This window comes from Cucurbita pepo, chromosome LG11, assembly GCF_002806865.2.
Source record: "Cucurbita pepo subsp. pepo cultivar mu-cu-16 chromosome LG11, ASM280686v2, whole genome shotgun sequence".
NCBI classification, from domain to species: domain Eukaryota; kingdom Viridiplantae; phylum Streptophyta; class Magnoliopsida; order Cucurbitales; family Cucurbitaceae; genus Cucurbita; species Cucurbita pepo.
Window position 1 is genome coordinate 2,572,793 of NC_036648.1, and position 21,782 is coordinate 2,594,574.

Genomic DNA, 21,782 nt, shown 5'->3' on the forward strand with positions numbered 1-21,782 from the left:
TGATTTATAAACCCATGATCATTCCCTAATTAATTGAGGTGGGACTTTAATGAACCATGATTATATCTAAACGAGAGCAATAGAACGATTTATAAGAATTTAAAGTTACTATTTATATCAACAAGATGTGTAAAAGAGACACAGATTAAAAAATGAAACAGTGGTGGGAGGGGATTTTTTTTTTTTTTTTTTTTTTTTAAATCTTTAAAATGTTTATTATTTTTCGGATTCTTATACTATTGTTTTTTTTAATAAAAACATTATAATATACACAAATTAACCCACATTTCTATGTCACATTCTCAGACCTATGAGTTTAATTGCTTCAATCGAATATTCCTTATTGCTTTGTGTTCTGTGTTTCCTTTTTTCTTTTCATTTTTCATTTTAACATTTATTTACAAAAATCCCCATTTTTTAATTTAAAAAAAAAAACACTAATTTCTGTAATAATTAATTACAAAGTATTTTTCCAAGAAAATAAAATAATGGAAATCATTGATGGATGAAGGCTACTGTTTGAAGTATGGGATTTGACTGACACGTCATCATTTCCTTCATTTTCTTTGTAGTACTTATATTAAAAAAAAATGGAATTGCATGTGTTGACCGTAAACTCCGGTCACCAGAAACCCTAATCTGTGCATGTGGGAACAACGTACAAGTCGGCCATAATAATAATAATAATAATAATAATAAATAAATTAATTAAAAACCCTAATTTTGTAGAGTTATTAAGGTGGTGAGATTTGGATTTATTTAATATTTTTAAATACCTAAACGCGTGTTTGGATAAACGACGAGATGTCGGGACCTCAAATTGTGGGAAGCTGTTCTTTAATTTTGTAAATAAATAATTAGTGACTAATAAAACTGTATTATTCTCCAAATCATGGGTTAATATAAATGATTAATTCCTGATTAAGTCATTAATTAAACCTAATTAAGCTGTGTTTAATCCCCATATGATATACTTAATATTCGTTTACAGTTCAAGTCCCAAGGCTTGGCTCTTCTTGTATTACACGACAGACCATCCATGCATTTTGCTACCTCCCAGATGTGCTACTAGATTCTCTTTTTATTTTTATTTTTTTTATAACTCATATTTTAATTATAGCAAATAATTCAAATAAAAATATTATTGATTTAATTACGTGGAAATTATTTATATATATATATATATATATATATATATATATATATATATATATATATGTGCTACTAGATTCTCTTTTCTTTTTTTCTTTTTTCTTTTTCGTCTGTATTTTTCTGTCACTCCATTTCTTGCCAAATGACGNTGTTTTTTTTTTTTTTTTTTGTCTTTTGAATTTCTTTTTGAAAGAGGAAAAAAATGGTACGAAAAGATTTAAGGGAAATTATTCGATTATTTTATGTAAATTTAAGAGATTAAAAATTGATTTACGCTACAATTTTGAAATATGCTCCTGTGTTTTAGGGTGTAACGTGGAGCGGTGTGATTGGGTTAAAGTAGAGACAAGTTGGGGGTAGCAGTCAGCCGTACACGTGTTGTCAAGGGGTCCACGTGGTGTGGATGCACCAAAGCCTACGCTACCATCTACCGCGCCTAAACCCAACCACCCGCCATTCCCCGTCGTCAAATCCACCGCCTTTTCCTCTTTTCTTTTCATCTATTTTCGCCTTTTTTTTTCTATTTTTTTTCCTCCTTTTTGCTTGTCGTGTCTTTTTTTTTTTTTAATTTACTGTTTAATATAAACAATAAAAAAAATAATTAGATTCCTTTTTTTTTTTTTATTTTTTATTTTGTTTCAAATCAGATGAAACATCCAAATTATTCCTCAAATTTCAAATCATTGGATTTTTTTTTTTATAAAATAACTATTATATATCATTTTTTTCTTTAAACTAATTTCTTTTAATTAATTATAAAATATATATTATCTAATTATTCATAGGAAAATGAAACAAAAATCAGATTTTTTTTTAAAAAAATTAGTTTATTGGAAATTATTGAGAGAATTTAAGTAAGAATTGAAATTATTTTGAAAAGAGAAGTGAAGTTTATATGCAAACGAACTTATATAACTTTGTATGGAGAGGTTTCCTAGTAGACGCGTTTAAAAATTGTGAGGCTGACAACGATACGTAATAGATCAAAGCAGATATTGTTTGTTAGCGGTGGACTTGGGCTGTTACAAATGATATTAGAGCCAAAGACCAAGTAGTGTGCCAATGAGAATGTTGAGCTTGTAAGGGGGTGGATTGTGATGATGGTGTTGTGAAAATCTCTCTATAAGACGCGTTTAAAACCATGAAGCTGACGATGATACGTAACGAGCCAAAGTGAACAATATTTGTTAGTGGTGAGTTTAAGCTGTTATAAATGGTATTAGAGTTAGACACTAGGCGGTGTGCCAATGAGGACGTTAGACTCTCCTAAGGAGGTGGATTTTGACGAGGGTGAAGNAATTTAAGAGATTAAAAATTGATTTACGCTACAATTTTGAAATATGCTCCTGTGTTTTAGGGTGTAACGTGGAGCGGTGTGATTGGGTTAAAGTAGAGACAAGTTGGGGGTAGCAGTCAGCCGTACACGTGTTGTCAAGGGGTCCACGTGGTGTGGATGCACCAAAGCCTACGCTACCATCTACCGCGCCTAAACCCAACCACCCGCCATTCCCCGTCGTCAAATCCACCGCCTTTTCCTCTTTTCTTTTCATCTATTTTCGCCTTTTTTTTTCTATTTTTTTTCCTCCTTTTTGCTTGTCGTGTCTTTTTTTTTTTTTAATTTACTGTTTAATATAAACAATAAAAAAAATAATTAGATTCCTTTTTTTTTTTTTATTTTTTATTTTGTTTCAAATCAGATGAAACATCCAAATTATTCCTCAAATTTCAAATCATTGGATTTTTTTTTTTATAAAATAACTATTATATATCATTTTTTTCTTTAAACTAATTTCTTTTAATTAATTATAAAATATATATTATCTAATTATTCATAGGAAAATGAAACAAAAATCAGATTTTTTTTTAAAAAAATTAGTTTATTGGAAATTATTGAGAGAATTTAAGTAAGAATTGAAATTATTTTGAAAAGAGAAGTGAAGTTTATATGCAAACGAACTTATATAACTTTGTATGGAGAGGTTTCCTAGTAGACGCGTTTAAAAATTGTGAGGCTGACAACGATACGTAATAGATCAAAGCAGATATTGTTTGTTAGCGGTGGACTTGGGCTGTTACAAATGATATTAGAGCCAAAGACCAAGTAGTGTGCCAATGAGAATGTTGAGCTTGTAAGGGGGTGGATTGTGATGATGGTGTTGTGAAAATCTCTCTATAAGACGCGTTTAAAACCATGAAGCTGACGATGATACGTAACGAGCCAAAGTGAACAATATTTGTTAGTGGTGAGTTTAAGCTGTTATAAATGGTATTAGAGTTAGACACTAGGCGGTGTGCCAATGAGGACGTTAGACTCTCCTAAGGAGGTGGATTTTGACGAGGGTGAAGAAACCTCTCCCTAGTAGACATGTTTTAAAACCGTGAGGTTGACGGCGATACATAATGGGCTGAAGCGGACAATATTTGTTAGAGATGGATTTGGGCTGTTACAAAAACATTAACAATTTTTCTTTTAGAAAAGATGTACGATTAATAACTTCTAGTAGTTATGCTCTACGATTACTAACTTCTTAATGCATGACTTTCACATCTCATGATTACAACGTGATGATACTTGACGTGTATTAAAACGACTCGCCTACTGTGGTGCTTGTTGGTTGGGTCTTGTGATTGAAGGAACATAACGGGCCAAATTCAGCAACTTTTCAGTAAGCCCGTTTGTAAGTTGGCCCATTTGAAAGGTGTCGGCCCACGTTTGAAATGGGCCAGAGAGTCCAAATGGTTCCAAACCATAGAGGGTTAATTTAGGAATTAAAAATTCAAAGTGTTCCAGAAATTTGGAATGGGGATTCATTATTGTTGTTGTCGTTATCCTCGTATTTTGTAAGAGGATCCGTCAGTTCTGTTTGCTAACGTGGCTAACACTCACGTGGATAATCAGATAATATGGGCCCTACACTTCGTTCAAAAGTCAACCCTCTGACATGGTCAAAGATAAACCACCANAAAAAAAAAAAAAAAAAAAAAAAAAAAAAAAAAAAACAAATATCTATTTTGTTTTTTTCTCTCAATTTTAATTTAAAAAAAAACCATAGGTAACTTAGTAAATGAAAAGTACATGAATGAATTGATAACACATCTAAGACTGCTTTTTACTTGAAACTATCCAATAATGGATGACTTCCTCATCATTTTTCTAGGATGCGTGTGGGTGAGTAAGAACGAATCATGCTGAAAGTAAATGGGTTAGTCTAGTTTTTGGTAATAGTCTTCACTTTTAGAATCGAGAGTTAAGTAACATGACTATGTCGTGGAGGATGCAGAAGAATGACAAAGATATCAGGTGTTGAATTTGAATTTCAAATCCTGATCCGAATATAAAACGTCAATTATTTAATTTAATATATATTTTCAACGTGTGTTTAAGTAAGATATTAGGTGGCTTAGAAAATTGAACTATAAGCATCTCTAACACCTAGTTAGTACATATCATAATGATTAATTAGAATTTAATTATAATATTATATCACCCAATTTCCAAACTGGCCGGAGCTCAACGTGTTGCTTATCTCTGTCTCTCTCTCTGTTTCTCTCTGTTTCTTGTTCCTTTTCCAAATGACCTCTCCACCCCTCCGCCGCCGCCATGTCCTCACCGGCTTCCTTATCCATTCCATTCTCCTCTCCCACATCTCTCTCGCCGCCGCCCAATCCGGAGGACCCACTGTTCCCAGTCCGCCGGAGATGTACTCTTTCAAACAGACAATCAGCAAACGAATGGCTGTCGTTTTGATTGTTCTCGTTTGCTTCTTCATCGTTCTTGCCCTCCTCTCTGTTTACACCCGCCAGTGCAACGATCAACGTTTCGCCGGCCACCTTCTCCTCCCCACAGCCGCAGAAGGAATCAACGGCCGACCCAGAAGGGCGGCGCGTGGTCTCGATGCAGCTGTTATAGCTTCTTTCCCAACGTTCGTGTATTCCAACGTAAAGGGTCTCAAAATTGGGAAAGGCGCATTGGAATGCGCGGTTTGTTTATCTGAATTCGAAGACGATGATACGCTGCGATTGTTGCCGAAATGTAGCCATGTCTTCCACTCCAATTGCATCGACGCTTGGTTGGTGTCTCACTCTACCTGCCCTGTTTGCCGCGCTAGCCTCGTCCCCAAACCCGGCGACATCTCCTTCGCTGCTCTGCTCGATTCCGATTCGAGAATCCACGGCGATGACGGCAATCGAGTGGCCGGATTGGAAAATTGTCACGTGGGTATACGAATTCCGGAGGGGAATCCCCCAAATCAGGGATTGAATCAGAACGGTCCAATTAGGTCGCGATCGACGGGATGGAGATTGACCGGACTGTTCCCTCGATCCCACTCGACGGGACACTCGCTGGTTCAAATAGGGGCGGATTACGAGAGGTTTACTTTGAGATTGCCGACGGAGGTGACAAATGAGCTGTTGAATTCGAATTTGAATCGGGCGAGGAGCTGCGTGGCGTTGCCGAGGGTGCAGAGTTCGAGACAGGGGTATCGTAGTGAATTGGGGAAAAGTGGGTTTGTGGGCAATCGAAGCCGCAGTGGGCGGTCGGAGTGGTGGACATTTTTTCCGGCGACGCCGTTGTTCAGAAGGGAGGGTTCTAGAAATGATACTAATGTGAATGGGAATGGAGACGGCGGTGGACGGCCGTTTGTACGATTGCGTGATGATGGAGATGGTCAAAGTCAACAATAACGTAGACGGCTGTTGGTTTCTGGACATTTGGGCCGATGTGGGCTTTTGTGTGATTTTCTTAAATTTAATTTTATATATATATATATAAAAAAGAAAATTCGAATTTTTATGGGAAGAAGGGTAAACGGTCAAAAGTGATTAGTTGTGGCGCGTGGGACACACGCGTATAGAGAATTAAACGGTCAAAAAGTATTTACATATGTAAAATTAAGTGGTTATTTGTTGAAAATTATTCATAATTTTTTTTTAATTATTTGAAAATTAAGTAGTTGGATGATCACATTACCAAGTTATCTATCGATTTGTTTTCATTTTATTATTCAAGAAATAAAAACGGTATGAATTGTGCTAGAACCAGATATTATAGCTGAAGTGAAGCTAGCACTGTAACAATTCAAGCCCACTGCTGGTAGATATTGTCTTTTTTGAGCTTTCCCTTAAGGCACCAGACGATGTGGCAACGAGGACGTTGTGCCTTGAAGGTGTTGGATGATGAAAGTCCCACATCGGCTAATTTAAGGAATGATTATGAGTTTATATTATCAAATAATACTCTCTTCATTGGTATGAAACCTTTTGGGGAAGCTCAAAGCAAAGACACGAGAGTTTATGCTCAAAATGGACAATATGATACCATTGTGGAGAGTCGAGTTCGTCTAACATAGTATCAGAACCATGCCCTAAACTTAGTCGTGCCAATAGATTGGTAAATCCTCAAATGTGGAACAAAGGACTCCAAAAGAAAAGAAGTCGAGCTCGCCTTGTCGAACCTCCTCGAAGGTGAGCTTCGATTAAGGAGAGACGTACTCAAAGTGGAGAATATCATACCATTGTGGAGAGTCGTGTTCCTTCCTCTAACAGAATAGAGGTGGATTAATGTGAGCTTATACTCAAAGCGGGCAATATCATACAATATCATACAATTGTGGAATTGTGGAATCGAATGTCTCTCAAACAAAAAGAACGTGATTATATTTATATATTTAATATTATTTGTGGCGACGACAAACTGACCAAAAATTATGGAAATTACCTATAAACTTCCGAATTTAGAAGAATGAAACATCCAAGAAAATAATTAAAAAAAAAAAAAAAGACAAACATTGGTTACCGTGTGACAATAATTCATCAATGTGAATCATTATTTTAACCTTTTTNAATAAAAAAAAAAAAAAAAAAAAAGAGTCAAAGTTGGATCCTTTTATTTGATCGCCTTCCGATTCGCAGTTGTTATTGATTGATCGTGTGAAAAATATGCAATGGCCATAGATCAGACCAAGAAGCTCAAGAATCTCATCGACGCTTTCAAAGATCAAGCCTCAATAATCAAAGCCACTTTCTCAATTCATCGCCGTTCATCTTCCATTAAAGTCGCCGTCGTCCGTGCCACCACGCACGGCGCCAGAAACCCACCTTCCGACGCCCGACTCGCTGCTCTGTTAGCCCTTGGAAATGACTTCCGTTCCTCCACGGCATTCGTCTGCATCCAAGCCTTGATGGAACGGCTTCATACCACCACGAGCGCCGCCGTGGCCATGAAATCGCTTTTCACTCTGCATATAATTGCAATTCGAGGTCCGTTTAATCTGAAGGGTGAGGTGGCGTTTTCCCCTTATTACGGAGGGCGAAATTATCTAAATTTGTCCGCGTTTCGCGACGTATCGGACTCGGAAATGAGCGAGTTGTCGTGTTGGGTGAGATGGTATGCAGGGGTTGTGGAACATAACAGGAAATTGGATCGGATTCTGTATTTTCGTTCAAGAAATCCCGAAATTGTGGAAGGTAAAGACAGGAAGATTCCCGAATTGTTGGAGGAATTGGATGTTCTTGTCGGTTTTTTGGAGCGGATTTCGGAAGTTCCCGAGTCGTTGCATGTCCAGAAATCGGATTTGGTATACGAGGTTGTGAGATTGGTTCTTGAGAGTTACCGGTTGGTGCAGAGGGAGATTCGGGTCCGAGTTACCGAAATCGGAAACAGAGTCGAGTGGCTGAGTCGGGACGAGTTAACTGAGTCGGTGGAGATTCTGACTCGGATGGAAAATTGCAGAAGGAAAGTGAGTGTGTTGTTTGTGAACAGAGGGAAGAACGAGGAGTTGTGGGAATTGGTGACGTGTACGAAAGGGAAACTGGTGGAGCGGAGGAGGAGGATGACGATGACGATGACCGAGTCGACTCGGTTGTGGAACCCGTTTCTTGAACCGGGTTCATTGAGACCGTTGGGCCCGGCTTTGCTTCCACTGACCGTTTCAACGGTAGGATAGTCCGAACCTTTTGTCTGTTTCTTTGAGCTTGAAATCCGTTAAAGAAAGCGTTTTTTTTTTTTTTTTTTTTTGGAAAAATGTGAAAAAGTTACCTGTCTATGTTTTTTTATTCATTGGGTTTTGAGTTTTTACTGATTGTAAAGTGTATTGGCGTGGCTTTGTGCATAAATGACGTTAAATGAAATGATTCTGTTTAGTTTGGGTTGACATTTTTTAGTTAAATCAACTCGGGTAGATTCATGGATTGACATTTTTTAGTTAAATCAATTCGGGTAGATACATGGGTTGACATCTTTTAGTTAAATCAACTCGGGTAAGTTCATAGGTTGACATTTTTTTAGTTAAATCAACTCGGATAAGTTCATGGGTTGACATTTTTTAGTTAAATCAACTCGGGTAGATTCATGGTTACAATCTAATCCAACCTTATTACACTCTTGAAATTATTACGAAAATTAATAATATTTGACATTTGTAACCAATATCATTGATGTGCTATAACTTACGATATTTGAATTTCATGAGATTTTAGTGATTAATGTAATATGCATGAAGAATAAATATATATATATATTTAATAAATAACGAAAGAACCCGACAACATAGTTGGGCTAAATTGGGTTGTAAACTTTATTCGGGTCGATTAAGTTACCAACCAATGATTGGTCCAACGAGATAAATATAATATTCTTAGTCTTTATTTTACTTTTACTCCAATTATTAATTAATTAATTAATTATTATAATAATGAGTTGTTAGAAATTTAAATTTTTAAATTTATGTCGGTTGAATTATAGACGTGTTATATAAAGTTGAAAATAAACATAATTAATGAGGAAGTGGTTAGTAGTAATTATCAAATGAGGCACATAAATATTTTGTAAAATATTTTAGGGCGGAGTCTATCCTATAGTTGGGTTGTGACATATTTATAATGTTATGACCTTAATTAAAAACTTATATTTAAATTTACAAATATTCAATAATGCTGAGCTCCAACCCAAAATTAAAATATACTTCATAATTTGGGACACTCACTCTCACCACGGAGTGATTCTTGACAGGAAATTTGGGACACTCTCTCTCACCACTGAGTGAGTCAAACCAACTTTGAATTGCGTGCCACCTACGACCAAACAACATATACTCAAGCCTAAAAGTTTTAGAAAACGGGATAAAGAGATTTCAAAAGAGAGTTTAAAAGCAAGGTCGAGAGAGATTAAAAACATTATTATATAACATACAAGCAAAATGCAACAACAACGGCTTAAATAACATAAAACTTTTCAAAACAATACGAGAGCATTAGTGTTTGCTACGCGTGTACAAGGTTTATCTAGCATTGTTTTAAGGTACAGAATCATATCATTTTATATTTTGTTCCCCTTCCGTTACAACAATGGTAATGAAGACAAAAATTAACATAAAAACAATCAACGTGTTTTCATTAAATCTCGAACCCAAGCACTCCGAGTCAATCTACACACTATCTCTCTCACTAATACATCTGAATATAAAAAATTANAAAAAAAAAAAAAAAAAAAAAAAAAAAAAAAAAAAAAAAAAAAAAAAAAAAAAAAGAACCAATTTATTAATTTTGGATAATTATTATTCCAGTTCCATCCCCACCCCTTACAACTTAAAATATTATATTATTATTACGCCAGAAGAAGCTTCTCATTGTCCTGAGGTGTCGACCACTCCTCTACGTGCTTCAATGCATTCTCAGCCTAAATTCAAGCACCAAATGAATCAAATTAAGCTGCTGCCATTAAAACACTTCCATTATAAACACACCAATTCCATTAACTTTTACCTCTTTTTCCCAGTCTGTTCTAATTGTTATGATGATCAATATCAGAGTTTGAAACGCACTTCCTCCAAACAACATCCCTCCCCAAATGCCCTGTTCCAGTAAATTCAAACGAGTCAGTCGTCGTAATCGATTCGAAGAACATAGTTGTAGTAGTTGAGGAAGCACGTACCGATACGCCCGATTTGTAATACCATTGCATGATGAAACCAAGTGGGAGACCTATACCATAATAGCATCCAAGGTTTATGTATGCTACCCAAGCTTGCCAGCCTGATCCAACAGCCACGCCTGCAATATCCCATCTAATGTCTTCAATATTTGAACATGAACAGAATGTGTATCAGTTTTGATTGGTTTGGGAGAGAGGGATGAACCTGAAAGAACTGGTTGGATGCTGTTTAAGAGGATGGTAATGGCTAGCAGATTGGAGAGGGAATCCACTGCTTCCACTACGTCTGTGCTGCTTGAGAAGATCAGTGCTATCTTGCCATGAAATAGGACTATGACAAGACATATTGCTATTCCAATCACTGTTGACTGTGCCACTGAGACGATTGTTGCAAATTTGGCTGCTTTCCCGTTGCCAGCTCCTAGCTCGTTTGCTACTCTTACTCTGTTCCATTTGGATTAAAGAGGTTTTAGTGATTCATTCATTGCTTGTGAAAAAGCTAAAAAGTGTTGGTTTTTGTCAAGTGGGTATTACCCGACACCAGCTAAGAAGGCTACAGGGATCATCATTTCCCACCCATTGATGCTCATGCTGCACAAGTTTCAACCACAAATTAATGATAATCGTAATGATATAATGAGCGTTCGGAAGATCATAAATGCTTAAAGATCAGATATTGTCTCTGGGTTTTTCCTTTCGGGTTCTACAAGGCGTTTCTTAGGGAGAGATTTTCACATCCTTATGAAGAACGTTTCGTTCTACTCTACCATTAACCGGATCTCACACTCGACCCCCTTTGGGGCCAATGTTCTCGCTCGCACTTGTTTACTTCTCCGATCCATGTGGGACCCATGAAGGGGAACAGAGAGAGAGAGCCAGCGAGGATGCTAGGCCCCGATGGAAGTGAATTGTGAGATTCTACATCCGTCGTAGAGGAGAACGAAATGTTCTTCATCAGGGTGTGGAAAACTCTCCCTAAAGACGCGATTTAAAAACTTTGAGAGGAAGTTCAAGCCTAAGGAGGACAATATCTGCTCATCAGGGTGTGGAAACCTCTCCCTAAAGACACGATTTAAAAACTTTGAGAGGAAGCTCGAGCCTAAAGAGGACAATATCTGCTAGGTATGAGCTTGAAAAGTTAGGTTACTATTTCACATACCACACGGATAAGGCATCAACAGCGATCGTAGCATTTTCGAGATTTCCGGTCATCAATACGAGGATTCGAAAGTACCAATTCTCCAAGCTGCCATAACCCAATTGAGAAACAAATTGATTAATAACTAAAGTTATGGAGCAATGATATTTGAGATGTTAAGAACATAGGAATTACCAGAGCATGAGGCCAGCAGCAATGGAGAGTTTAAGAAACTCCCAAAGGCCATGAAAAGCTTTAACAGAGAATCCAGTCCATGTCAAAGGACACCAACCCCCAACAGTATAGAAATACAACCCCAAACCCAAAACCCACCAAGAAATATCAAGAGCAATAGCAGCCCCAATGACACCAAGCTGCAACTCATAAATGAATAGCCAACTAGTGACAACATTCACCACCAACCCCACCAAAGACACCCAAGCAATCACAAGTGTCTTATGCTGGCACTGCAAGAACACCTGCAATGGAAACTGAAACGCAAAGCTAAAATGAAGTGGTATTAACCAAATCGCCACCACCCCAGATAGCTCCGCCACATCATCCGCCTGTCCCAGCATCTTCAGAACCGGAGTAGCATAAACATAAAAGGGTAATAACAAAAAGCAACACAAGAACAGCATTATCCATGACCGCTGCAAGTAAATCCCCAACATATGAAACCTCTTAGCTCCATACGCTTGCCCACATAACGTCTCCAATGCACTCGCCATACCCAACTGAAAATTTTCAAAACAAACATATTCAAACAAACAAACAAACAAACAAACAAAAACCCATTTCAAATAACAAAAAATCATCTCCAAATTCCATACCAATAGCCCAAAATTGAACCCAACAATAACAGTATTAGCAATCGAAATGGAAGCCAGTTCAACATCACCAAGATGACCCGCAAACGCTTGGGTTATAATGTTCATAGAGAAAGTCGCAACACGGGCGAAAATAGTCGGGCCAACAATTAGCCATAGCTTCTGGGTTTCAACCCATAACTTCGACCATACCTCCTCCGACCGACGAGGTCGATCTTCATCCCTTCCAATCAACGCCTGGTTAAGATCCGCCGCCGCATCCGCCTTCACATGGGCCTCCATCTGGGTTCGATGAGCAGCCCTGCCCTGCCCTGCCCTGCCCTTTTACGACTAAAAGAACAACAATTCTGTATAGCCCTTAAGCTGCAGGGGTATATATATATACACACACATATATATATATATAGGCCAGCAATGCGAAAACTTGTAATCGCAATCGTTTCTCAAATCCTTCAAAGAATTTATTTTCGTTCATATTGTTTACATTAAAAAAAAATTAAAACCGATCCGCAATCGGCTCAACTTGGCTAATTAAAGGTAATGTGTTATTAAATTATTGTTTCATCAAGAACAAATTAACTTTTTTTTATTGAAATTTTTGTTGGAAAATCAGAATTCGTTTTAATCTCCATAGTCAACGAAATGTGATAAGCAATTTCCTTATTTTAGATCGACCTAACATAACACGTGATATCATTTATTTATTTTTAATTACTGCTAAATCTAGAAATATATAATATCCATTTTTTTACACATTTATGAAATACGAACTATATCTTAAATATTATATCTAATCGTCTGAGTATATATATATTGGAATGATTTTAATATCTAAAAAAAAAATTTAAAGAATAAAAAAGGGAAAAGAAATAAAGTGAAAATGATTATTATTATATTTAAATATTTGGACGTGTACACGTCAGCTGAATTCAAAGTCTAATGATAAAGGTTGAGTTGGAGTTTGGTAATGAGACGGCTGAGTGTTTTCAAACAAGTCCAACTAAATAAAATGAATAAAGTAATAATTTAATATAAATATGTCATTTTCTTAAAATAATTTAATAATTCTTTTTAATAAATAAAAGTTATTTTAGTAGTGGTAGGCTTTGTATTAAAATAATTCAAATGGTAAATTAAATAAATGTAATTAAAAAGTAACGTTTTTTAATCCCTAGTTAACTCATCATTTAACTTTCTTCAAATAATAATTTAAAATTGTCTCCACATTATGTTTCACGTTTACTTGCTTTCACATCCACTCAATCCAATCCCATCTTAAAATCAAATAAATATTTGTTTATTCGCACGCGTTCTTCAAATTTCAATTATTATAATTTTTTATTTTTTTTAAAACGTCTCGGGTTACGACGATATTTCTTACTTATAAGTCTATATCGAGGTTGGATTTTTCTTCGAACAATTTCGACATGTGACGTTGTTTGTCATATAATATGAATAGTCACTCAAATTGATTGGCGAATGACTATTACTCAAATTGATATTCTGGGCCAGAAGACTAAATCAAGTGGTCCCCTTTTGGTTGTGCCCACATACCACGTCTTCAATAATTCACGTTAAAATCCTTATTTTGTCGTACTCGTACTTATTTTGGTAACATTATTTATTGCCTTTAATAATTCATATCCTATCCTATTAGTTCGTACTAATTTAGATTTATATAATTTAATTTATTTTCTATATTAGTAGAAAGGTGTATGGATAGGAGTTGGCATAGGTTAGTTATTAACTCAGTCGAAAATATTCATATTTATTGATAATAAATATTATGAGAAATTAATAGTTATAAAATATTTAATTTAAGAGATAAAACATTTTTATGTCTGTAATAAGTTGGAATTTGTTATTATTAGTTAAGATTTTGTTGGTATTTAGTTATATGTTTTGTCGACATATTCTCGACCATAAATTATTTCTTCTTTTAATTAAAAAAAAAAAAGAAAAAAAAAAGGAAAAAGGAAAAAGCTGGGAAGCAATCCAAGACAAAAAGGTAGCAGGTCACCCACCACTTCCCCCAATCAAACTCCAACCGAGTAATATTAAAAAATATATATTTTTTTTAATTTATAAAATTAAAAAAAAAAAAAAAAAAAAAAAAAACTCGTCAACCACTTCACGTAATATCGGAATCATCAACTGTTTAATATGATATTGTCCACTTTGAACATTAACTGGAACCCATCTTCCCGCCATTCTAATGTAATGTTAGAGATGCTTTATGGTTGCGAGGAGGGAAGGTGATTTTGGTTTGGGGTGTGGCTGGCAACCACTTGGGACGGGTCGCCGTTGTCGGCTTCTTCCTCTGGGGTCGGCCGTCATTAAAGATTAGTAATTGGAGGTTTGAAATGTCTTTCTTGGCCTAATCTGTGGTTTTTTTTTATGTTACCAACTCATCACTATCACTGTTTTTGTTTGAAACCAATTCGCATAGTTCAAATGCTACTCTTGTCGACATTTATTTAATTCATAATTCTCATTTATTTGTTTTATTTCTAATTTACTTGGTTCATATCATTTTTGATTCATAATTCTGGTTTATTTGATTTATAACATGTAAATTTTTGTGTCTTTTTGTTTGATTTCGGTATGTCGGAAGGAATCTTTTTTTGGCATTTTGGTTGTTAATTTGATGGAGGAGAGGTGCAAGAAAATGATATTATTATGAGAGTTTGATGTTGAAGAGTGGATGGTGTTTTGAACGTGAGTGTTGCAGTATTATAAGGTGGGAGTCTCGAGATGATTAACAAAAATTAAACCCACATGGGGTGTAATTAAGGCTGTGTTACTGTTAGATTATCGATGCAAAACAACTCATAATTTATTAATCTCAAGCATGATAGTGAGAGAAACTGGCCTGGATTCCAGCTGATCATGTGGCCTTTCACAAATGCTACCAAATCACAGCTTGAATTATACAGTTTCGCCCACGATTGTAGCTCGTTGCTGGTTGCTGACCTTATTAGATCGTATTAGAGGTAGATACTGATTATGTGCTAGCAAAGAGGCTAAGTTTTGAAGGGGATGAACAAGCGGTGTGTCATCAAGGATGTTCGACCCATGTCGATTAGAGAATGAGATGAGTAACAGCTAGGATGCTAGGCCCTTGATGGGCTTGGGCCATTATAGTTTTGTTTCCTACCCACAGAGCATATGATCTAGATCATTAATGAGCTATAGATATTCGGGACACGTGTCGGACTAGAGTTTTCGGATCTTATAATTCAATGGTTGTTCATAAACACAAGTATTAAGAAGAAAGGGGTTCTCGTTTTCATGAGAACTGGATCATTCTTGAACATGTTCTTGCATTTCCTCAAGAATCGAATAAGTTGAACAATAAATGATTCTTGTTGGATTCAATAAACCAATTCATAAGCTGGTGAGTTTCGACCCAAACTTTGGACACAAAATCCTCCCTCCGATTCGCTCGCGATGGTCCATACGAAAGAAATAGTGATGGGTTGGGTTTATAAGAAATATTTTGTTTTCCGTTATGAGATTGTGGAGATCAGCGTCCTACCTAGCACACGGTCCATTGTCTAACTCTAATACCATTTGTAACGGCTCAAGCCCACCGCTACTAGATATTATACTCTTTCGAATTTTCCGCTCAAAGTTTCAAAACACGGAGAGAAGTTTCCACACCCTTATAAGAAATGTTTCGTTCCCTTCTCCAACCCACGTGTGATCTCACAATATGGGCCAAAACGGATAATATCTACTGACGGTGGGCTTAGACGAGTAGAAATGGTATCAAAGCCAGATACTAAACGGTGTGCGAGCAAGGACATAGGGTCTCCAGGGAGGTGGATTGCGAGATCCCACATTAGTTGGAAAGAGAAACGAAGCATTCTTTACGAGAGTGTGGAAACCTTTCCCTAACAAACGCATTTTAAAATCTTAAGAAGTCCGAAAAAAAAAAAAAAAAAGTCGAAAGAGGACAATATCGACTAGCGGTGAGCTTGAACTTGAGCTTGGGCCGAAATGCTTTGGGCTTGGCCTGCCTTTACTTAGATTAAATTTTTAGTTTTGAATTAAATTATACAAATATTTAGTCAGGCAAACTAAAAATAAATGGATAAAATTAATTAGGTGGGCTAGGCTGTAGGATTTATTATTATTATTATTTTGTATTAATAATGATAATAATAATAATAATAATAATAATAATAATAATAATAATAATAATAATAATTATTATTATTATTAGCCTTTACACAAGTGAGTGAGAGCTATCCATTAGCATTTAATATTACGAGTATGAGCTGTGAACGCAAAAGTATATAATAAACATCAAATAATTTAATAACCAAACTTATTGCTTCACTCATTTATTTCATAATATAATATAATATAATATAATATAATATAATATAATATAATATAATATAATATAATATAATATAATATAATATAATATAATATAATATAATATTTACTTGGCTACTTGCATTCACAGTGTAAAATATGTTACAAGTGAAAATTAAGACGTAAGAATAAGAATCATGGAATATAAATATATATAAAAAATTAATATGATACCTCCATTGTGACAGAATGTTCCAAATTTTATAATTTTATTTTCGTTACTTATTTCTCGAGATTTACACGGGAGAGAGTAGAGAGAGATTTCTCTCCGTTCACTAAACGGAGTTGAGATGAAGATCACGTTATCAAAGATAAGAACCTTCTTATTCAGTCACGAGCACACCCGATCAAGATGAATATAAAAAATAGGAAAGAAAGTTTTTATTGATGACTTCAAATATGTAACGAGAGAGAATACAGAGAAACACTGAATAATGGTTATATATATGGTTTTAGATTTAGAGATATATTGTATTTGATACTAAATATCGACCGAATGTTTACGGAATATCTCCCAAATATCATTAGACTCCATATCCGAACATGATTTTGGTTATAAGTCTTAACCTTTATTGTATTTAAGATTGAGCTGTTTGTTGGGTCGAGAAACCAAGTTTTGAGTGAGGAGTGATTTGGATAATTTCTTTTAAAACGTTACCGTGATACTTGATCCCAAATTTAAGTGACTATACAACTGGAAGGCATTGCGTGTAGATTAGGTATAAATTTGTAGTTGGGAATCAATTGACCAAAGTGTCTTTATAGTTGGAACTTAAGTCGATTATTTGACTATTGTTTGGATAATTATGTAATTTTCTAACCTTATTAAAACATAGATATTTTGTGACAATGATAGGTCAAAACAGACCATATCTACTAGTGGTGCGCATATCTAATGGGCCAAAATGGAGCTTGGACTACTACGTGGCATTAGACCCAGTTCGAGTGAGCCACTGTTCAAGATTTTGTAACATGTACGTGGTAACCGTTTCAATATGATAATATTCTAAATGGATAATATTCAAATTTCATAGATTCCAGCCTATCCCTAAATATTAAATTTCATTATTCTCCTTTTTTTAATGATTATTTAATTCAATATATATTCCACTTATTATAGATTAATTTAATTCAACCTATACTTTATAATTTTTATTCCATATTCCACCAATAAAAAAAAAAAAAAAAAGAATAATGAGAGATACCAAAAGAAAAATGCTTTTATAATAAATGAACTAACCAAAATTAATTTCATAAAATAGTTAATTGATTATAATCATTATAAATAAAATTTTGTATTACCTTAATTTAATTAAGGTTAATTAACTAGTTAAATATATTTTGGATGTGGTTAGCTAGCTAATAAGTAAGTGCATTTACTTAATCATCTTCATTAATCCCAATAATTTTGGTCTATATTTTAAAATAAAAATCAATTAAAGAAAAGTAAAAAAAAAAAAAACATGTTTTGTAAAGGTATACTAAAAAATGGCATTTATAGGAATAATCAAACATTACATCGAATAGTTCTTAAACAGAGTCATTAGAGATGGGTTGGACATCTGACGGGTATACATCCCGAAATAATCTATAAAAAGAACAATTTTTACGTATAGATCATGCCATATGGTAGAAAAATAAAATCATTAACCTCAAAGCATCACCAAGTTTGTTTGTTCTCGATTCAACAGTGATGTTCAAAAGTGCAAGTAAGTTCTTCGTTCTTTAAAGAAATGAAATATTAGCTCATAGTTTTAGGATTGATAGTCATATGAAGCGTTGTAAATGGTCGTTTTATATGATTGATATTATCCATTTTAATCATAAACTCTCGTGACTTTGCTTTTGATTTTTTAAAAAATCCGGACCCAAATTCCTTAATTAAATTTGGGTTCTTGAAAGGGATTGATATCATGATGAACAGGTTGATTGCAAAAAGAATGGGACAATAGCTAGTGGGTTTAATGGCATCAACACTTTTAAGGTGAAAATGGAAGCTTTAATGGCTGCAATTCAAATCTTCTCATAACTCACAGACTACCATAACCAAGAAAGTTCAGTTCTTGATCAAGATGGAGCCAAATTCACAGGAAACAGAGAAATTTCTAGCCATGGCTGCCAGAAGGTAACTCATTATACACATTTGAATCTTAATTGAATCGTAATTTGTTTGTTTTTTTGTTCTTGACTGTTTCTCTAGTCTTAGATCTCGAATTAACACTTGCCCTTTAAACGCAAGCCATTCAATCACTCCGGCGAAACCAATTGAGAAGAAACCACCGCAGCCGGAACAGAGCACCGCCATGAAAAGGGCTGTTCTGTTTTTCAACAGCATATTGTTGGCTGTCGGATCCTGCGGCGGTCCCTTAATCACGCGATTATATTTCGTTCACGGTGGAAACTGCGTGTGGCTTTCCAGCTGGCTTCAATCCGGCGGCTGCCCAATCATTCTCATCCCGTTAATAATTAGTTACTTCTTTCGCCGCCGTGCCGCATCGGGTTCCGGTAACTCGACGAAGATGATATTCGTGAAACTCCGGCTGTTTTTATCCGCCGCCGCAATCGGTTTGATCATCGGCTTCGACAATTACTTGTACACTTACGGCATCGCACGGCTACCGGTTTCCACGTCGGCTTTGATCATTGCGTGTCAGTTGGCGTTCACAGCGGCCTTCGCGTACCTGCTTGTGAATCAGAGATTCACACGGTATTCGATAATGGCCATCGTTTTGATGACGACCGGAGCGGCGGTTTTGGGGTCGCACACGAGCGGCGACTTGCCGGCTGGAGTGTCCAATAAACAGTACAGAGCAGGGTTCTTGATGACATTGTCGGCGGCGTTTCTGTACGGAATGATCTTACCGTTAGTGGAATTAACGTACGAAAAATCAAAGCAGCAAATCACGTATACTTTGGTTCTTGAAATTCAGCTGGTTTTGTCCTTGTTCGCCACCATTTTATCCACCGTCGGCATGTTAATCAACAACGATTTTCAGGTAAATAAAAACAGAGCATTTCCGGCATGAAAGTGAACTTTACTGGGTTTGTTAAATTTTGTACGAATTGGAACAGGAAATTGGGAGGGAGGCGGCGGAATTCGGATTGGGGGAGACCAAATACTACGTTGTTTTAGTGATGAACGCCGTAATTTGGCAAAGTTTCTTCCTGGGGGTGGTCGGAGTTATTTTCAGCTCGTCGTCTCTGTTTTCCGGGGTATTAATTGCAGTGACGTTGCCGGCGACGGAGATTCTTGGAGTTATTTTTTTGAAGGAGACGTTTCATGCGGAAAAGGGCGTGTCTTTGGTGCTTAATCTTTGTGGTTTTGTATGTTATTTCGTCAGTGAAATTAAGAACGACCAAACCAAGACGCTAGAGCCTCAAATAACTGCTTAGTCAACGAGTCAATTCACGAACACTTAAACGTCTAAACACCCTCTTCTTTAATGTAATGGTTCGTGAGATTATAAGTAATATGGTACAAGTTTGAGGGTCAAGATCAGATGTCTATAATATACACGGATGGTCTGGACTAAAGTGGGAACAAAACAGTATAGAATGTATTCTGGGTCCGAGAAGAATTTGATTTTATGAATTGTTTGTCATTTTAGATGGGATTTCGAAGAACTTCTTCGTCCTTTCCTTTCCGGGAATTGGATTCAATAAATTTTTTTGTTATTTCTAATGGACACTCTAAGAATTTATTTACTGTTCGAGATAATTTGATTTTAGAAATTTTATGTCATTTCTGACCTAAGAATTTGTTCTCGATGAATATAATTTTTTTAATAATAAAAGATGGAACAATATTTTTGTTAGTTGGGAGTGGTTGAGATTACATGGGATGAGACAGAACATAAATCATAGTAAAAGCACCAATAATTTGAAACCTTAAATAATGAACATAGTCAAAACAAAACTCAATCATATGGTTATGGTTGTCAATTATAATTGTCATTTTAAATTTCCAAACTTTAATATAATTTTTTTAATACTTTCATTTAATTTTAAAAACATTTCTTTCTTTGGTCCCACACTATGAAACTCGAGCGATGATTGAAATATTTACCTAATATTTTTTATTTTTAAACATAATAATTGTGTTTTTGAATTTTAGAAAAATAACTGTTTCAGTCTCTTACGTTACAATATTTTAATATTTAATCAACGAAATAAATTGCATTATTTTGATATGTTTTTATAATTATTAAACAAATTAATGTAACACGATACATGTATCGTAATTTTGTAAAGATGTTTAAAAAAACTTAATCAACCTAATCTAATCCGTACGATTTTGATTGAATTATGAACTTTTTAGTTAAATTATATTTAAATAAAATAAAAACTTTATGGGTTATATTGGTTTACGTGTTTATCGAAAACCCACTCATTAAAATTTATTATTAATTTTAAAAAGTATATTTTTGTTTATCATATAATTATATATACTTATATTTATTTTATTTCATAATTATTTATATTATTTATTCTCCTACTTAAACTGGGTTGTAAAATAAAAATAAAAATTTAAATAAATAATCCGAACAAACTCAACTCAGAAAATTTATGATTGAGTTGGGTTGAGTTGGGTTCATTATTTGACCAGATGACGTGAATTGAAAAAGTTTACAGCTCTACAAATTGAGTTTAGTATAAAAAAAAGTTTCCAACCCAACTTACAAACGAACGTGAGCTTATTTATTTATATATGTACGATTTATCTTGTTTCAAAGTACATTTTGAACCAAGAATCGAATTGAATGATCTACATTTTACTTGTACGGTCTGTCTTGGTTCATAATCGAACCAAAAGAGGCACATTTTACTTCTTTTTTGAGATCAAGATGGACAATACGATTCAAATTGTAAATTGGGTTCCGCACATAGTTATTGATTAGTTGACTCCAGTCAATGGTTCGGAATTTATTTTTGAAACTCAAATCGAACCGAATGATCCACATTTTAATCATGTATTGGTAGACGAAGATGGACGGTGAAATTTAAATTGTTAAATGGGGTCCACAAATCCATTATTTGATTTTTGTCGTTTTTAATGTGAAACAATAATAGGGTGGAAAAAAGTTCATCAAAGAAGTAGGCTGGGAAGGACGGCACTGAGAGTCGGATACAGGTCAATTCTTATGGACCAGAGACTACAAAATAGAGCCACATGTCGTCTGGGGTCTAAAATTAAATACCCGTCCCTTATATTCTCGTCTCCAACCTATGTAGAACCTCACAATTCATCCTATTCGGAGTCCGGTGTCTTTGTTGACACTCGTTCCTTCCTCTCTAATCGATGCCGTTTCTTTCTCCAATTGTGGGATCTCACAATCTACTCCCT

General features: G+C 35.1%; 4 protein-coding genes across 7 annotated transcripts; 3 read left to right on the plus strand and 1 right to left on the minus strand.

The window, feature by feature from the left end:
• Window positions 1–4,538: 4,538 nt before the first annotated feature.
• LOC111805846 (RING-H2 finger protein ATL34-like) lies at window positions 4,539–6,037 on the plus strand. The gene has a single exon (XM_023691095.1). It carries the CDS (start codon window positions 4,726–4,728, stop codon window positions 5,836–5,838), a length of 1,113 nt encoding a protein of 370 aa, XP_023546863.1. The 5' UTR covers window positions 4,539–4,725; the 3' UTR covers window positions 5,839–6,037.
• Window positions 6,038–7,034: 997 nt separating this feature from the next.
• LOC111805857 (putative clathrin assembly protein At4g40080) lies at window positions 7,035–8,161 on the plus strand. Its single transcript, XM_023691111.1, has one exon. It carries the CDS (start codon window positions 7,098–7,100, stop codon window positions 8,097–8,099), a length of 1,002 nt encoding a protein of 333 aa, XP_023546879.1. The 5' UTR covers window positions 7,035–7,097; the 3' UTR covers window positions 8,100–8,161.
• A 1,498-nt stretch (window positions 8,162–9,659) lies between these two features.
• On the minus strand, window positions 9,660–12,431 carry LOC111804994 (protein DETOXIFICATION 27-like). Its single transcript, XM_023689844.1, has 8 exons — window positions 12,056–12,431; window positions 11,418–11,959; window positions 11,244–11,330; window positions 10,619–10,675; window positions 10,290–10,528; window positions 10,085–10,203; window positions 9,916–10,005; window positions 9,660–9,829 (listed from the first exon to the last, which is right to left on the minus strand). The coding sequence occupies exons 1-8, from the start codon at window positions 12,332–12,334 to the stop codon at window positions 9,758–9,760; spliced, it is 1,485 nt and encodes a 494-aa protein (XP_023545612.1). The 5' UTR covers window positions 12,335–12,431; the 3' UTR covers window positions 9,660–9,757.
• Window positions 12,432–18,070: 5,639 nt separating this feature from the next.
• LOC111805080 (purine permease 3-like) lies at window positions 18,071–20,120 on the plus strand. Of its 4 annotated transcripts, none has more exons than XM_023689957.1 (4): window positions 18,071–18,147; window positions 18,341–18,563; window positions 18,639–19,434; window positions 19,511–20,120. In XM_023689957.1, exons 2-4 carry the CDS (start codon window positions 18,511–18,513, stop codon window positions 19,829–19,831), a joined length of 1,170 nt encoding a protein of 389 aa, XP_023545725.1. In that variant the 5' UTR covers window positions 18,071–18,147; window positions 18,341–18,510; the 3' UTR covers window positions 19,832–20,120. The 4 variants fall into 4 exon arrangements, with proteins under 4 accessions (XP_023545725.1, XP_023545726.1, XP_023545724.1 ...); XM_023689958.1 differs by having other exon boundaries at window positions 18,363–18,563; XM_023689956.1 differs by having other exon boundaries at window positions 18,077–18,563.
• Window positions 20,121–21,782: the final 1,662 nt, after the last annotated feature.

Excerpts from the sequence above, each read along its gene's own strand:
- LOC111805846 (XM_023691095.1), top strand. The coding sequence starts at position 4,726 with ATGACCTCTCCACCCCTCCGCCGCCGCCATGTCCTCACCGGCTTCCTT.
- LOC111805857 (XM_023691111.1), top strand. The coding sequence starts at position 7,098 with ATGGCCATAGATCAGACCAAGAAGCTCAAGAATCTCATCGACGCTTTC.
- LOC111804994 (XM_023689844.1), bottom strand. The coding sequence starts at position 12,334 with ATGGAGGCCCATGTGAAGGCGGATGCGGCGGCGGATCTTAACCAGGCG. Across the intron at positions 10,676-11,243 it reads GTTGATGCCTTATCCGTGTG|CATGAGCATCAATGGGTGGG; the intron begins GTATGTGAAATA and ends AAACTTGTGCAG. Across the intron at positions 10,204-10,289 it reads CATCCAACCAGTTCTTTCAG|GCGTGGCTGTTGGATCAGGC; the intron begins GTTCATCCCTCT and ends GGGATATTGCAG.
- LOC111805080 (XM_023689957.1), top strand. The coding sequence starts at position 18,511 with ATGGAGCCAAATTCACAGGAAACAGAGAAATTTCTAGCCATGGCTGCC. Across the intron at positions 18,564-18,638 it reads CTAGCCATGGCTGCCAGAAG|TCTTAGATCTCGAATTAACA; the intron begins GTAACTCATTAT and ends CTGTTTCTCTAG. Across the intron at positions 19,435-19,510 it reads TAATCAACAACGATTTTCAG|GAAATTGGGAGGGAGGCGGC; the intron begins GTAAATAAAAAC and ends GAATTGGAACAG.